At 37.4% G+C, this 16,754-nt stretch overlaps 3 protein-coding genes across 4 annotated transcripts; 2 read left to right on the forward strand and 1 right to left on the reverse strand.

Annotated features, from left to right (window-relative positions):
- Positions 1 to 755: 755 nt before the first annotated feature.
- On the forward strand, positions 756 to 4,020 carry LOC120335663 (uncharacterized). Of its 2 annotated transcripts, XR_013470272.1 has the most exons (3): positions 756 to 1,465; positions 1,956 to 2,708; positions 3,386 to 4,020. XR_013470272.1 is itself a non-coding variant. In XM_039403229.2 (2 exons), exons 1-2 carry the CDS (start codon positions 1,139 to 1,141, stop codon positions 2,544 to 2,546), a joined length of 918 nt encoding a protein of 305 aa, XP_039259163.2. In that variant the 5' UTR covers positions 756 to 1,138; the 3' UTR covers positions 2,547 to 3,350. The 2 variants fall into 2 exon arrangements, 1 of the variants encoding a protein (XP_039259163.2); XM_039403229.2 differs by lacking the exon at positions 3,386 to 4,020 and having other exon boundaries at positions 1,956 to 3,350.
- LOC120335665 (uncharacterized) lies at positions 3,933 to 8,949 on the forward strand. Its single transcript, XM_039403231.2, has 4 exons — positions 3,933 to 4,201; positions 5,611 to 5,691; positions 6,294 to 6,398; positions 7,751 to 8,949. Exons 1-4 carry the CDS (start codon positions 4,067 to 4,069, stop codon positions 7,895 to 7,897), a joined length of 468 nt encoding a protein of 155 aa, XP_039259165.2. The 5' UTR covers positions 3,933 to 4,066; the 3' UTR covers positions 7,898 to 8,949.
- Positions 8,950 to 10,069: 1,120 nt separating this feature from the next.
- Positions 10,070 to 15,970, reverse strand: LOC120335664 (uncharacterized). The gene is made up of 8 exons (XM_039403230.2): positions 15,820 to 15,970; positions 14,789 to 15,010; positions 13,996 to 14,202; positions 13,326 to 13,389; positions 13,104 to 13,151; positions 12,528 to 12,548; positions 11,451 to 11,483; positions 10,070 to 10,491 (listed from the first exon to the last, which is right to left on the reverse strand). The coding sequence occupies exons 1-8, from the start codon at positions 15,872 to 15,874 to the stop codon at positions 10,245 to 10,247; spliced, it is 897 nt and encodes a 298-aa protein (XP_039259164.2). The 5' UTR covers positions 15,875 to 15,970; the 3' UTR covers positions 10,070 to 10,244.
- Between the last annotated feature and the right edge of the window lie 784 nt (positions 15,971 to 16,754).

Raw genomic sequence — 16,754 nt, forward strand, 5'->3', positions numbered from 1 at the left:
ACCACCTCATTATTCGTCGGAAGAAATTTCATCCACTTCTTCTTTTTAGTGTTCAGCTTTTTAGTGACTTCAACCACCTCATTATTCGTCGGAAGAAATTTCATCCACTTCTTCTTTTTAGTGTTCAGCTTTTTAGTGACTTCAACCACCTCATTATTCGTCGGAAAATATTTCATCCACTTCTTCCTTTTAGTGTTCAGGTTTTTAGTGACTTCAGCCACCTAACTACCCGTCGGAAGAAATTTCATCCACTTCTTCCTTTTAGTGTTCAGCCTTTTAGTGTTTTTTAATTTTTCACCTTTGGGAACACTTCAACTTCCGTTTCCCCTCCACTTCATCCGTTTCTTCCTTCAGCCTTTTAGTGTTGTCCTTGCTACAATGTCAGAATGTGGACATTGGGTAAGACAGGTGATTTATCCTCCAATCCTTTCTTTCTCATGATTTTATATTTTATTATATCTCTGTGATGGTTTGGATTATTACAGTAAATTCCCGTACCGTACTTTGCAGCATGCTGTGTGCTTCTTAAATCATACCGGTACCGGTACGGTAGTCAGAAGTTTTACGTTAGTTTTCATTTTTTATTTGTTCTCTCATCTGGAATCTGTTTTTATTTGTTTATTTTTATCAATTATTTTATCGTATGTTGTGTTGGACTCATGATTGTGGCTGTAGGTAGTCTATAGAATGGAAATGAACTTATTACAGTGTTAATATTCAGATATTACGGTACACGCTGCCTCTAATTACTCTGCGTGGGTTCGCAGGATCGGATCCCATGCGGGATGGTTATGTGCGAGAGGATTGCTGGACTCCTCGCAACCGTAGGGCTTTAGGGTGGTCCATGTAACCGCTGGTCGAATACGGCTTCCTCCACCATCAAGTCCATGCTTTCGAAAAACAAGTAACTAACTAATCCCATACCGGTACCCGACATGGAATGGTAACCGGACGATAGGCTGTGGTTCGCCATATGGATAAGCCATCTTATCGACTTTCCTCTCCCCCGGGATAAATATGTAAATCCTATCCTCCTTTTTCTATCTGTCTGTAGAGAAAACTTATTAAATACAGTACTGAAATAGGACTGACTGACTGTAGGATAGCTCTGTCAAGCAGTAGGGAAGGAAGTGGTAAAATGAGCAATTTAGAATGGTCTGAAGGAGTTCTCAGACTACTGAGAAAACTCAACAGCTTTGATGAACCAGGGTCAAGCAAACCGACTTGTGTTCCATTTATCGTCAATGGCCAGAATGTCGGGATTTTACAACAAGAACTTGTGAAAGAGCTTGCAAATTATCCTGGAACTTTTACTCTTCAATGTAACCAAGCTAATCAAATCAATTCTGTTGAATTGAATGAGAAATTTACGACATATGATGAGCGTTCGGAGGCTGTTCTCAAAGTTGTGCAAGATCTCAAAAAAAAAAATGCTTTCTTGACTTTGAGGTACTGGAGAAATGAGGTGAATATTGCAAGCAAAATCAGTATATGATAACCAATTATTATTGAACTGTTATTTTTTGTTTCTATTTCTTCAAAAGTTTTTCATGGTGTTGACATTATTTGGGAAATGAAATCGTTCTCTGTAAACTCTCTATTACAGTATTATTTTATTTGTTTGTGCAATCACAATAAACCGATGATTCTTGGTAACTTTTTTTGAAAGGACTATAATTTTTGCGATTATGCATTGTCTGCTTTATTAATCATTACGTGCTACATGGGATGTTGGTAGTGGACCTTGGGAATAGGCAAATGCCCTAACCACCCTACAACTGTGAGGGGTCCAGCAATGCACCTGCTCATAATCATCTCCCACCAAAGTTATTCAAGAATTTGATAGACTATATCATTTTCTAATATTCGATTCAATACTCGCATCTGTGCCAATTATGCTTTTTATTTATCGGTACTAATTTGAGCTACGTATAATAAGCTATCTCTGTTAACAGGACTATGATGTTGCATCTGGACCTGGCCAACCTGCCTTATTAAAAGTAGAAAGAGCTGCAACTTCACTATTTGGTGTAAGAGCGTATGGAGCTCATGTTAACGGCTACGTGAAACACCCTGAAAGAGGGTTTTGCATATGGCTAGGACGCCGATCGCCGAAAAAAGAAACTTATCCTGGAATGTGGGACAATGTGGCTGCTGGTGGCCTCGGAGTTGGGTTTGGGATTCGAGAAACAATGATAAAAGAATGCTACGAGGAAGCCAGTATTCCAGAGAATATCGCGGAAAATATGATCTCAGTCGGATGTGCGAGTTATACAATAGAAAATGATAGAGGCATCGGAAAGGAATTACAATACTGTTTCGATTTGGAATTACCGTTAGATTTTACCCCCAAACCACTCGATGGTGAAATGCAGACTTTTACCTTATTTAATATTGATGAAATTAAGAATCTCATTATACAAGACAATTTCAAACCTAATTGTGCTGCAATTACGCTGGATTTTTTGATTCGTCATGGTTTTGTAACTCCCGATAATGAACCTAAATATGCAGAGATTGTGCAGCGCATGTGCATGTGGTCGTGAAATATAATTTACGCCTCAATATAAATGATGAAAATCCATAATCATAAGCAAAGTTCATCCAAGAGCCCGCCAACATAACTTAGCACTTCGCTCGTGAGAGCACTTGATCACCGTTGGTTGGTCATGTATGATCAGTCATCTCTATGTCATTTTATTCGCTATGTTTAACCCTTTCCGTGCGGTGGGCACGTATACGTACCCACGACAAAACTCGCTAGATTGCGGCGGGTACGTTGATGTACTTCACTGTTTTATTTAGCAATGGGTCGCAAACTGTTGGTCTAGTTTTTCCGGGTTTTAGTTTATTGATAAGAAGTCTTCCTGTGATTAACAATAGCGACGGTAAATCTCACTTTCGTTTACGGCGGGAATTTTATTTGCGGCGGAACGAGGGAGTGTTTTTGAAATTTATGCAAATTTCGGTGTTTTTTGGGTGGTAATAGAAGACATATTATCCCTTCCATCTACCAAAGTATTTTGAGTTAGATCACGAAATTGTTACAGCAATATTATGCTATTGTTTGCCAACCACGAAGCGGTAACAGTAAAGGATTTAGCGGATATTTCTATTTTTTATCACGGTTTGAAGTTTCAACTCCCAAGAAAAAAAAATGCCTTTTTTCTATCCGGTTTGTGACTCAGACCACCACTTTTGAAAAAACTTTTTTTTTTAATCGCTAATTGCAAGCTCTTTAAATAAGCTTTCCAACGAGCCATCAGTGGGCAGCAGAGGATCATTAGTTTTTCGTTAGTCGATCGATTAGTTGTGGAGGTACAAATGCATAAAATCGGCGTAGCAAATACGATTATTTATTAAAAAATAAAAATCGCATGGAAAGGGTTAATAGTGACAAGCCAGCAAATGAAATTAAAAAAATAAATATGTTACAGTTTAAGAATCAAACAAATCTAAGTCAATCTACTCTAAATTAATGTAATCAATGTGAATGGTACATAGCGAGAGCATTTGCTTGTGGCCCTGAGAGAACCGCTCAGGACTCGGTGGCCCTCTAGTGCGGCATTTCTCAAACTGTGTTCCGTGGAGCAAGGATCAAAATTGCGACTAAATTGGTTGCCGATGTCGGTCGTACTTTTGCGACTCTGGGTCATGAATTTGCTGTCTGGAAAGCATGGCGTTCTCGTTACCCGTTCAATATCGGTAACCATCGGCCTAAGTTTTTAATTGTCAAGGTTGCCCCAATCTTTTTTATCTTGGTTTTCCGCAAAATGAGATAAAAAGCGTAGGTGTTCCGGGGCAAAAAAGTTTGAGAAACCTTAGTAGATCGGAGGCCCAGTTTGTTATAAACCATATATTAAATCATTATGTACTAATTTTATGAATGTGTTCAGTATTCAATTTGTATTATTATTGCTATGTCAATACCATTGCTTCAATTTAATATGTAATTATATAATGCTGATTACCAGAGCAAAAATTTTATTTACTTTATTGATTTAGTTTTTAATTTTAACAGTTTATAGCATATTAAAAAACTTAAAAAAAAATTGCAAAACAAAAAATGAATGCCCAGCCAGAACTATGGACTTCAAATACTTTACGGAGAACGACAGGACAAGCCTATATCACACTGCAAAGAGCAAGGCAGAGAGAGATTGAGTATCCTTCGATAAAGAATGTAAAGCCTACTGTACAGGTACCAAAGTGTGTTATGGAATATATGTTTTTGTGCACTTTGCTCATTCCCGTGGGCCGTGGCATTGCAATGATCTGGTATTAATTATCTGACTTTATAAATGCAGCCAATTCTAAGTAAGGATGGGATTAACATATTTATCTCGGGGGAGAGGAATTTCAACAAGACTGCTTTATCATATGCGAACCACAGCCTCTCGTCCGATTACCAGTCCCTGGGATTAGTTAGCGAGGTATTTTGTTTTGAGGTGCATGGACTTGACGGTGGAGGAAGCCTTAACCGACCAGTGGGTACATGAACCACCCTACGGCGACGAGGAGTCTGGCAATCCTCTCGCACATAATAATCCTTAACAGCATTCGAACCTGTGAACCCACGCAGAGTAATTATCGGTGCTGGGCTAGCGTATTCCTAGTGTTTAGTACGATATGCCACACCGCCAAACTGCTAGAGTTTGAAGGGTTCCGAATCTTTACATCTAGGTGTTGCCTACTGAATTTATTACATCCTGGGTGTGCTTGTGGTCATGAGATTTTAACCCGCGAAGGCCGCGATAAACATAATTCACTAAAACTTTAAATTTCGCTCATGTTAGCTGAATTGTCTAGATCAGGGCTACTCAACTGGCGGACCGCGCTCCGAATCCGCCCTTTCGAGTACGAGATTCGGACCGCACCCAATTCTTTGTTTTAGATCATAAGCCCCACTTTTGAAGTTTCCTTTTATAAAATGACTTTATAATTTTAAATATATATGAAAAGAACTATAACACCATAATAAGCAATTTCGATTAGCTAATAATCATTAGCCGGCCGAGGAAGTGTGCGTTTGAGGATGCCTAAATATAAATTCTGGGAAGACCGGACCCAAATAACTTTGAAGTTTTGTATGCGGATCTTCGGTAAAAATAGTTGAGTAGCCCTGGGTAGACCAGGCCGGATCCGGCCCACGGAGCAATATAATCCGATGTGCGACGCTTCACTAAATTATAGTAACAAAACGGTTGTTTTGTCGATAATTTTCTTTACGCAAAAGAATTTACCTGTAGACTAAATTATATTATAACGTTACAAGTATATAGGTCACAATTACTTGTTTAATGATGCTAATTGCAAATCGTTTATGGCGCAAAAAATATTCAAATGATCAGTCTTCGCGCGCTGCTTAAAATTTAACCTCTGATCTGTGTGAAAAAATGTGATTCATCGGTCATCCATTCGGTTTTTAATTTTCTAAAAATACGTACAACCTGCCAATGACTTGCAACCTTTAATTTTGGCCCGCGAGCGACAAATGTTGCCGACCCCTGGTCTAGACTTTCAAAGGATGAATAGAATTCCATTCTAACGGAATGTCCACAAATATTTTTCAAGTTATCATTATTATTTTTATGTTTAAATTTGTTATAGGAGTCAATAGGACACACTTCTGTGGAAGATGCTTACACAACAGTGATGCAGTCATTGTCAACAGCCTCAAGAAACTGTTTGGTATGTATGGATGGGCGATGTAGAATAATTTACTATTCTAGAATACTTAAATCGAATCCAGAATATTGAATCTTAGTCAATTTTCATAGTTATTTTAATATTGGAATTTATACCACATTGCGCTGACTACAGATTAATGGTCGATGTTTGAAATACGACTTGCAAAATATTCACCAAACACAGTCTGGCAAAGAGAAGTGGGCTACATGTAACTGTGTAATTCTACTGTGAACGACCATACATTTTAGTTTAATAAACGCCTTACATTGTTGTGAACTGCACTTTTGGTTCAATGTTTTACTTTCACCGTAACCCCCCGTTGGGAAAATCCTGGCTGCGCCCCTGACCACATTGCTGGATTAAGATTTTAACAAAGCAAAACCTGTACATGACGAGGAGTTCAGCAATCCTCTCGCACATAACTATGCCTGCACGGTATTCGAACCTGCAAATCTATGCAGGGTAATCAGAGGTGCAGTGCCGAGTGTATTCCTAACACTTAGTGCGTTGCGCCACACCGCCGAGCCAGGACGAAACTTTTTTGAAATTTCAACATCCGTCTTTTTTCTTGAAACTGTCATTATTTGTCTTTTTATTTCCAGAGATATTATCGATCCACGCCAGCCATGGAATACAACAAACACGATCGAAGATTTTGTTCAAAGTATTTAACGCAGACTGTGACAGAGAAAAGAAGAAGAAATCCTGTGAGTTGAGTCTTGTATGGGTTTATCAAGTTACTTTTTATTGTCAAAATAAAAGGTCAAATTTGGGCGTTCCAGAAGTATGTGTACCAATACGTAGGTAACTAATTTTGTTCGCCTACTTTACATCAAGTTTTGTTCAGCAATCCTCTCGCACATAACCATCCCGCATGGGATTCGAACCTGCGAACCCACGCAGAGTAATTAGAGGCGCGGTATAATATCTGAATGTTGACACTGTAATAAGTTTATTTCCATTCTATAGAGGGGCGCTTCCCAAACTAGGGGCCGCGGTCTGAAAGGGGCCGCGAAACGAATTCTAGGGGCCGCGAAGAGAACACCAATTTTACACAAAGGGACTGAAGCCTATGGGCAGGGGGTATATTCACTTGGCTAACACAGACAGTCCCTGAACTTGTAATATAACCTAAATAGGAAAATCGGAATAAAATTATGGCCCAACCCTAACTTGGTATGCACACTACCGGAGTACCCAAATTTGAGTGTCAATTATAAATTGTACAAGCAAACACTAGGGTACGAAAAGCTACAAATATAAATTAGGGGTGCTAGAATTATTACCTCTCTGAATGGCCTACAAAGTGTATCACCACCTGAGTGAACTAGTAATTCAATGGATAGGATAGGATTTACATATTTATCCCGGGGGAGAGGAAAGCCGATAAGACGGCTTATCCATATGACGAACCACGGCCTCTCGTCCGGTTACCAGTCCAGGTCGAATATGGGATTAGTTAGTTATTTGTTTTCGGAAGCATGGACTTGATGGGGGAGGAAGCTGTAACCGACCAGGGGTTACGTGAACCACCCTACGGCAGCGAGGAGTCCAGAAATTCTCTCGCACATGATCATCCCCGCATGGGATTCAAACCCACGAAGGGTAATCAGAGATGCTGTGGCGAGCGAATTCCTAACGCTTAGCATGATGCGCCACACCAACGAGCCAATGGTTCCCAAAATGTGGCCCCCGGGCCAATTACGATCCGTGTAACGATTTAATAAAGCCCGCCGAACATAAGTGAAATAGATTAACCCTTGGTTTTTTTTGTTCTAGATACCGCCAATTGTTACGTCATTATCACAGTTTAAGCACTTGTATACTCGTAACAATTCAATTATACTGGTTACGACCCCTTCGCAGGCGTTCCATTCTCCTATTTCCCAAATATTCTTCCTCTTCTAATTTTGGTCCCCGGCCAGTCAACTTTGGGAACCACTGAAATAACTGGACGAAAGGCTGGGACTCAGCTGGGACTTTTCAAACAATTTTATCAGCTTTTTTCTCCATCATACTGATTACTATGAAATTCCTGATCTTACTTCTATTTTTTCAGTTACAAGATGAAGACGTTCAAATCGTTGTTTCACCAGGAACTTACAGTATCTCTGCAGCAACGCTAGGTGGCGATACAGTGTCACAACAAACTCATGTTATTAAAGTAGGGAAAGGGGAAACAGCCGCGATAGATTTTACAATTTAGTTTTGTCTTGGGAGATGGTAAATGTCCGGTGGCCTTCTTTGCCGCAATTGTTCCACTTATGTTAGGGTTGCTATTCTGTTAATACCACGTCACTCGTTTCACCACACACGTCCATGCTTTTGAAAACAAATAACTGGCTAATAATACCAAAAAATACGACTTGGACCGTTAACCGTACGAGAGGGCGGCGTTTGCCATATCATCTTCACAACACCTTTCCCTTCACCAGTCTATCGAATTGTGGTGCGTGCCAAAATCGACTAAATTTAATGACAAAATTCATCCGCGTGTCGAACAAAATTGTCGAGAGCTCTCTCAGTTGTGACGTCATTATACACTTTTTTGTAGCTACGGATTGTTAACAAACAACTATGAATGAGCGAGTTTCATCAGATAAGAGTCTTGAAATTATTGTGAAGGAGAATTGTGGTAGTGTTTTTAGTGTTTCTCGATTCTAGATAGCTCCCCTGGCACTGGTCTTTCGCATACCGCACGTCCGGATCACCCAGAACTCGACATATTATTTTGAAAAGGGAACGGCGTCCTATAGGCTAACTTTACATAAGATAAACAAGGTAATGGAAATTTGTGGTGGGGCGATACCAGGATATTACCAACATGGAAAATTTGGTAATCCCATAGTATGTAAACCAACATGGTGGACACTGGAACGTAGTATGTGTACCAGGTTAGGGTTAGGCCATAATTACTACCGGAGTCACTTGGCTAGCCCCCGAACTCATAATAGAACTAAAATAAGGAAAATCTGAATAATATTATGGCCTAACCCTAACCTGGTACACATACTATGTTCTGGTGTCCGCCATCTTGGTTCACATACTCCGGAAATACCGAAAATTTTGTGAGTAACTGACTAACATGGGTGGTGTTTAAGTTGTTTTTTTTCAGTGTAAAACTGATATTAGGGCAGTGGATATATATTACTACAGGTCTGTTTTCTTTTTTGTGTGTATGATTTTAATATTCTTACCTAGAACTGTGAATTGTGCCATATTGTTGCTATATTGCTGAAATATATTCTATGCCTATAATCTCGTTTACAGTTTTTGTCTCTAGCGGTAGAGAGAAATATTATAAACATTTTTGAGGTTATCCAAAACATAGGGAAGATTCAATATGGCTTATCCTACTGTTATGACGAACGGAGAACTGTGGAATCGTGATTTATTTAATCATAGTCGTTTTTTCTCAGTCTGACTCGAAGTTCTGAATTCCCTGCAGTCGAAATCTCGAGACTTTTCATGATCATAAACGGAATTTTATACATACAGTCGAGAAACAATTCACTAGGCGTGCCTGTTAAGGAAGAAGGCGCGTAATCGCCGATGATGTCTTCGATATCAAAATATTTTATTTGAGTCAAAATTTTTCCTAACAGTGAGAATGTAAACTTTCGTTGGTACTTCCGAAGTGTGTGTACGAGGTTAGGGTTTGAGCATAATTTTGTTTCGCTTTTCCCTATTTTAGTTCTATTAAGAGTTCGGGGACTATCTGTGTTAGCCAAGTGAAAAGCCTATTTTATGTTATTTTAGAATAGTATTCACTCCTTTTAGTAATCCTAATAGTAACCTCGAATCAAACGTGAGTAACGATGAGCGCAATTAAATTATTAAAAGACACTTTAAATTCTCGCATTGGTCATGGATTGAATATTTTACGCAACAGAATTCTCGTTATCCGTTTTTATTTAATTGCGAAGAATGTTGCGCGGAAATTTTCGATTCAATTTCCCCCCTTAAGAATCCTGGCTGCGCTCCTGCTTATAAATAATTGCTTTTTTGAACAGTTACTAAATTAGCCAAGTCAGTATTTTGAAAAGTAATCGAATAGTCGCGGAGCCCTGGGTCTCCGTCCGGAGCACTTGGTTTATGGTTTATACTACCGCCCTGTGTGCAACTCCGAGTAATAGGTACGTATGCACTCCTCAATGTTGGGGAGACTAGACTAAACGTGTCTATGACGTAATTTTTCGACGACGTAGTCAGATGAAGGGTCGGAATTACATATGCATAAATTGTTGAGCCACGCCTATCAGAGGTACCCGTGGTACTACACCAGACCCGACGGTTATTACGCCAGTGAGACTTTACGTTTAAGGACTTCACCTATACCACCGTATACCATATCCCAATCCCAATACAGAAACTTGCATTTTCAAAAACAGTAATCACGACATTTTATTGCAAAAAGTCGGGCACAAGTAACTTTCTATCATTCAAAATATTACAATAAATATTTGATTGGATAAATAAATATTGTTTGTGACAAAACAAATATGAGGCTTACTTATATGACATCATAATAAATAATAACACATTAACTTTGTTTACGCATAATTACTTCCAAGATCGTTGTATTCTGTGTCGTCGCCGCCGTGATAAATGTTACTTGAGTCTCCCAAACCACTCAATAAACTCAATATAGGGTTTCCCCCTCCAAATAATCCCATCATTGGATTGGTTAACATGCTGAGGATACCGCTTTTACCATCTTCGTCGTCGGAACCGCCGCCCAAAAGACTGCTGAATGGGTTTTTGTCTCCGAGAAGTTGGAACATTGGGTTGGTCATCATTCTAAAGACAAAATGGAACATTTGTAAAGATATGGAATCATTAAAGTAATATATATATACAATAATTTAATAGGTTTCAACATATTTATCGTAACTGTCAATTTTAAACTCCTTTTGGAAAATTGTTATTGAAAAATCATCGTTGCAATTATCAGAGGTTAATTATTGTAGATTACATATCATCTTTCGGAACATAGTTCTCGATTTCAAACTATTTAAGGAAACAATTTTTATACCGATGTCACCTAATTTGCTTATTCCTTCCTATCCTATTTTCGGGTGGTCCCCACTTTTTAAAATCAAATTTTGAATATGCGACTATATGATTTTGCACGTAACCAAAATGATGTCATATTTTATAAGATAAAAGTCTACCAACTTTGAATAATTGGTAGATGATGTGCTTCTCAACTACTTACCCATTTATAGTTACATTTTCATTATACGACATAACCAAAATACGTTTATCTACACAAAGTTTCCAAATCCAGGTATTATCGTGTTTCTCCGAAACTAAGACAAGGTCTTATTTCAATTTTCTTTCGAAAAAAAAAACACCGGGGCTTATATTTTGAGAATGCCTTTTGCTGTTTATTCATCAAAAACAAAATTACAAAGTATAGAAATACGAGATTCCCAAATATACAAAATATGAAAACCGATATCCATTTACTTATAAATACCGAGTTTTTACTTTAAAAAAAAAACGCTAAACATGGATTATTTAAAAATGATCCCCCGGAATTCCCTGCAAGTCATTAGATTCATAAAATTAAATGAAGGTTTCATTTAACTGAATTTTCGCGCTATCGACTACGTCTTATTTCAAATGGAGGGTTTATACTAAAATCTTTATTTAAATTCAGGCAAGGTCTTGGTTTCACGGAGAAGCACGGTTTTCCTAATTTAGGGTATTCTAATTAGTATAATAACTACGCGCATGATATATATTGTACTTACGATAAAATTCCGCCACCGTTTCCTCCTTGCATTCTGTAAATGATAAAAGATTTATTAGCACAAGGCAACGTTTTCCAACCCGGTAGCAATTTAACCGTTTTGGGGGCGGAATTTGGTTTTGTATTTGCTGTATTATTACTAACATTCTCAATAGTTTTCGATTGTTACTATAATATTTATTTATGAGCACATAATAAAATACTTAAACTGTATAAAAACGGGAACGCGACTAACGCATAATACAAACAAAGAATCTATTAAATGTTGAAAAATAAAGTAGTTTCAGTCATATCATTGGTATCTTGCTGATTTCCAAGCCCAAAATTAACGCATGTTTCGGTTCGACTCTAGGATTATCAGGCATATTTAGATAAAAATAGTGAAAGCTAAGTTTTAGACCAGAGACTGGCAACCTTTTTTGGCTCGCGTGCCAAAATCGACTAAATTTAATGACAAAATTCATCCGCGTGTCGAACAAAATTGTCGAGAGCTCACTCAGTTTGTGACGTCATTATACACTTTTTTGTAGCTACGGATTGTTAACAAACAACTATGAATAAGCGAGTTTCATCAGATAAGAGTCTTGAAATTATTGTGAAGGAGAATGATCTCGTTTCTGAAGCCTCACTCGCTTGCCGAATAAATGGGCTCGCGTGCCAAGTTCGGCACGCGTGTCAGGGGTTGCCGACCCCTGTTCTAGACCAAGGGTTATGCAACATATTTTGTCGGTGGGCCCCATAATCAACTTCAGTCATCTAGCTGGACCAAAAAAAAAGTTTCCTTTGTACACAAAAAATTACAGTAACGTCAGCGGGCAAAAACGAAGAAAGATTTAACGCAGTGGCAAGAACAAAAAAACATTATGCTTTTTTACCCATGTTAAACGCTTTTTGCATCATAAACTTTTGGATTAGGATTTTATGCTTGGTGGGAAAAACCTGATTGTTGACGAGGACCCATCCTTGAAGGGTCGGGTTGTGGCCCGCGGGCCGCCTGTTGCATACCCCCGTTCTACATACAAGTCAAAATGGCTACGTAACCTTGGATATTTGAAAACTAATAATATAGATAACTCACCCTCCGAGAAGATGTTGATATCTGAAGTAAAAATATAGACGGTTAGTATATTTTCGAATTTTAGTTGCGTAAGGTAGGTTGCACGTCATTTTTCTATACATTCTTAAACGTTTCTGTATAAATTACCAAACGAGTTTAGCATTTTATTGAATTCTAGTTTTGAATTTTAAAAATTCAAAGAGGGATATGAAAATTTTTTATCAATTACAAAAGGCTTCACATCATTATATCTATACCTCCATATCGCTTTCCTGTATTGAAAGATTAGTATTATTAGACCAAATGAACCGTGTCATTAAAGTTATTTGCGTATATTTAGAGTTAAACCATCAATTTAATTAAATACTCAGATAGAGAACAATTGCTGATAATGGGTAAGACGTTTGGTTGTCCCTAATGTGGCTTAGGGTTCTAGGCAGGGACGTAAGCAGAACTTTTCAAAACAAGGGGATAAAAACTTTCTAACGGGGCCGGAAATTGGGTTGCCAAGAGCCCTGGAGATCTAAAAATTGTTTAATCTACAAAAGATTCAATATTACTCGGATAACAAACAAAAAATTTATAACATTTACTTACTTTATAATGTCTTTGAAGTCCATGCCGCCAGCTCCGCCACCCATGAGTCTAAACAAGGAAAAAAATTATTATATTGATGAGTTAAGCAATATTTTTGGGACGTCAATAATATTGCCACTTATATGACGACTTGTCGCGTCGCTTATATTACCTCACTTAATGTTTTTATTAAAAAAAATCAAAGAAACAAGAACGTTTTTAAGTGCCGTTTATTCTACTTACTTTTTCATCAACATGAATTTGTAGATGTTGAAACGAGGGCTTGGAGATGGGTAATATGGACGTCCTGCAAAATAAACATAGAATGTATTAGAACTACATTCACAAAAGCAACAATACTCACAAAAAATAAAATGTGTTTTGCTAAGTCGACACGATGAAAGAAGGATAAATCAAGATATGCGGATCCAAACATTTTTTGGTACTCCCGTAGTATGTGCAACAAGATGGCGGACACCGGAACGTGGTATATTTATCAGGTTAGGTTAGGCCTTAATTTTAGGTAAAAATACTATGGGAGTTATCTAACTAGTCTCCGATCTTGTAATAAAACTGAAATAAGGAAAATTGGAATAAAATTAGGGACTGACCCTGACCTGATACGCATGCTATATGTTCAGGTGTCCGCCATCTTGTTGCACTACTACGGGAGCGCTCTTTTTTTTTAAATAGCCAATTAACTTTAGTCAATAATTCCACTGTATTATTGTTGAAAAAGACCATTTTTTTCGAATTTGCTCGACAAACAATTTTTACATTTTCACTAGTTAAATATCAAAGTATCTAGCAGAAAACTTGTATAGAGCATTTATGAGAGTCATAAACGTATAAATACACTTATTTGTATATTTTTAACCATTTTTAAAATATAAAGATTTCAATATAAAAATACCTTGTGGTCCCTGTGGTGGTCCTTGGTGAATTGGCGACACCTTGTGTCCGGGATGGGGTGGTTGCTGTCCGAAACCTGGCCCAGGTGTCAAAGGCTTCAGCACTGGTGGCATGGGTTTGTGAACTGGTGGCATCGGCTTGTGGACTGGTGGCATAGGCTTGTGAACTGGTGGCATTGGCTTGTATACTGGTGGCATAGGCTTTTGCACTAAAAAATGAATTTATTGATTAATATTAGATTACATGGGAAAATTTCAAGTTTTTAAGACTTTACAAGCGAATATACACATTAAAAAAATACTTTCTAAGAGCTACCACTTTTTTTTTCACTTTTGTGCATGGATTGTTTGAACATAATGGTATTTGTAATTTACCAATATAAAGAACACTATAAATAGCACTGGAATGATAAACAGGAGGTCATGAGTGCTAAAAGCGTTCGCAAGGAGACCACGAGCAACAAAATGTTGGAAACTACTGATCCAGAACGAATAACTGGTAACATATTTCCAAGTGAGAACTGAAACATAAGTTTCTTTAAGACTAGATTTAATCTTGCCAGACTTATTTTGTATATTTACATTTTCTGTATTCTGGATATTTACGTTCCATTCACGTAAGTCGATAAGACGGCCTAATATTCTTGTGTTTATATCAGCTTCACGTCCCCCGAAAAATTACCCCCAACCGTTTGAGAACCATTGCTCCATATGATTAAGCCGTATTATCGACTTCTCTCTCCTCAGAATAAATATGAAAATCCAATCCTATTTTAGAAAATAAAAGATCAGTACCCTTGTTGCAATTTTCGTCATGGATGCTCCATTTATTATGCGCCACGCATTTAATTTCGTATTTTGTGACTCCGTCGTTGCAAAGAAGGAATACTGAGTTTCCTTTTTTGACTTTTTCTACTCCATAGTCACAGGTGACGAGTGGCCCGGTGCCATATTGTGTCTGTTGTTGATTGTACTGGAATAATCCGTGCTTATGGTCACTGTTAGGTGGATGTGGGTCTAAAAAAAGAAAATTGATTTAGATTATTGTTGTATTTAGAATAAATTTTATTTTCTGGCGGCGATGGGTGGGCGCTGCTCGTTAACCAGTATTGGTTTTTCGCGCCTGTTTTCACTCTGGAATGTAATTTTTGCGGTGTTTTTTTCTCATTTATACAAAGTAAATTTTTAGTGAGGTGGAAACATGAAATACTAATTACTGAGGGCTTAGTAGGTATATTGTTATACTTTACTATGTTGGAATTGCGAGATCTGGTGCCCGCTAAATTTTTTAAGCAAGCCGAACAAAAAGATTCCGTTTATTTAATAAATGGTAGACCTCTAATCAGGGTCGTAACCCCTTCCTTTTTCAAATGTGAAAAAAGCATTTACTCATCATACATTGCAATCTTTGTTGCTTGAAACTCTTTTTAGACTGTTTGCCTGTTTGCTGCTTTCAATTACGCAGAATTGTATGAATTATACTCAAAAATTTCAATCCAATCAAGATAGAAAAATTGACAAAAAGTACTTTTCTCCTACAAGCAGAACATAATGTACGCTAGTACAGTGATGCTGGTCTTCCAAAAGTATGTGTACCAATATGGAGGTAACTAATTTTGTTCGCCAAGTTTACATCAAATTGTATAAAGGGACTGAAACCTATGAGCATGGGGTATATTCACTTTGCTAACACAAACAGTCCCGAACTCTCAATAGAACTGAAATAAGGAAAATCGGAATAAAATTATGGCCTAACCCTAACCTGGTACACATACTACGGGAGTACCATGATGCTTGCCATAAGAAAAAGATAAAATTTGACTCACCCATGATATGAGCTGCTGAAAGCCCGGCGAGAAGGGCAATAACGAATAACTTCATTCTTCTTTTTTTTTGTTTTTTTTTGAAACTTGTAGTAGAGATAAATAACTGAGTATAAGTGTGTACAGATATCAAAAAATTGTCCAATATATATACCCGTCTTTCAGACTTTTTACGTATTTCGCGGGATGTCATTTGGTGTATTTAACAACTTTTTAATTTTTTAATCAGAAAATCGTAGCCATAAGACGCGGGATATCCTAATTTATGATTTCAAGCGCGTCATTGAATTATGTACTCATTATTAATAATTGCTTGAAAAAATGCTTTCTGGAAATTATGATGCTGTTAAAATAAAATAGTAAATTGACTCAACATTCATTTGTAATTCAATCAATCAATTAAATTATTTTTTGTTTAATTGTTATTTCGTTCAGGAAAAAAAATAATATGAAAGCAAAATAAATCACGAAATATTTTTTATATATTCATGTCTTTTACCGGAATGAACAGGATAACCGCGAAATGACTAGTTGGTCTACCGGTCATCGGCACATTTGGTATTTGGAGCGAAAGGAATGACTAAACGTCGTATTGAAATAATGAAATATATATAGATCTGATGGTTTTGTTAATTCGGTTAAATATTAAATATTTTTATGTTCACTCATTCACCCACTCAACTTCCCGTGCTAAAAGTCTCAGGAAGGGGCCACGAGACATAACAATTGGGAAACCACTGTTTTATATTAATATATATATATAGTGTTTGAATATATTCAAATGCCTATTAAGTTTGCCTTCCGATATTAAACTATTAAACTCGCAACAGAAAAAAGCGACAATTTAACACAGCAATCCATGTATATTTCGTGTTCGAAATCGCGAAATCAATTCTGATTATTCTATTTAGGTTCTTGAAGAAAGATTACGTCATTAG

Source organism: Styela clava, chromosome 2, assembly GCF_964204865.1.
Source record: "Styela clava chromosome 2, kaStyClav1.hap1.2, whole genome shotgun sequence".
NCBI classification, from domain to species: Eukaryota; Metazoa; Chordata; class Ascidiacea; order Stolidobranchia; family Styelidae; genus Styela; species Styela clava.

What these genes read in the sequence shown, in the direction of transcription:
- LOC120335663 (XM_039403229.2), top strand. Translation starts at nt 1,139, where the DNA reads ATGAGCAATTTAGAATGGTCTGAAGGAGTTCTCAGACTACTGAGAAAA. An exon ending in TGAGGTACTGGAGAAATGAG is followed by an intron (nt 1,466 to 1,955) that starts GTGAATATTGCA and finishes CTCTGTTAACAG; the next exon opens with GACTATGATGTTGCATCTGG.
- LOC120335665 (XM_039403231.2), top strand. Translation starts at nt 4,067, where the DNA reads ATGAATGCCCAGCCAGAACTATGGACTTCAAATACTTTACGGAGAACG. An exon ending in ATGTAAAGCCTACTGTACAG is followed by an intron (nt 4,202 to 5,610) that starts GTACCAAAGTGT and finishes AATTTGTTATAG; the next exon opens with GAGTCAATAGGACACACTTC. An exon ending in AGAAAAGAAGAAGAAATCCT is followed by an intron (nt 6,399 to 7,750) that starts GTGAGTTGAGTC and finishes CTATTTTTTCAG; the next exon opens with TTACAAGATGAAGACGTTCA.
- LOC120335664 (XM_039403230.2), bottom strand. Translation starts at nt 15,874, where the DNA reads ATGAAGTTATTCGTTATTGCCCTTCTCGCCGGGCTTTCAGCAGCTCAT. An exon ending in AAATTCATGTTGATGAAAAA is followed by an intron (nt 13,152 to 13,325) that starts GTAAGTAGAATA and finishes TTCCTTGTTTAG; the next exon opens with ACTCATGGGTGGCGGAGCTG. An exon ending in AACGGTGGCGGAATTTTATC is followed by an intron (nt 10,492 to 11,450) that starts GTAAGTACAATA and finishes TTTTGTCTTTAG; the next exon opens with AATGATGACCAACCCAATGT.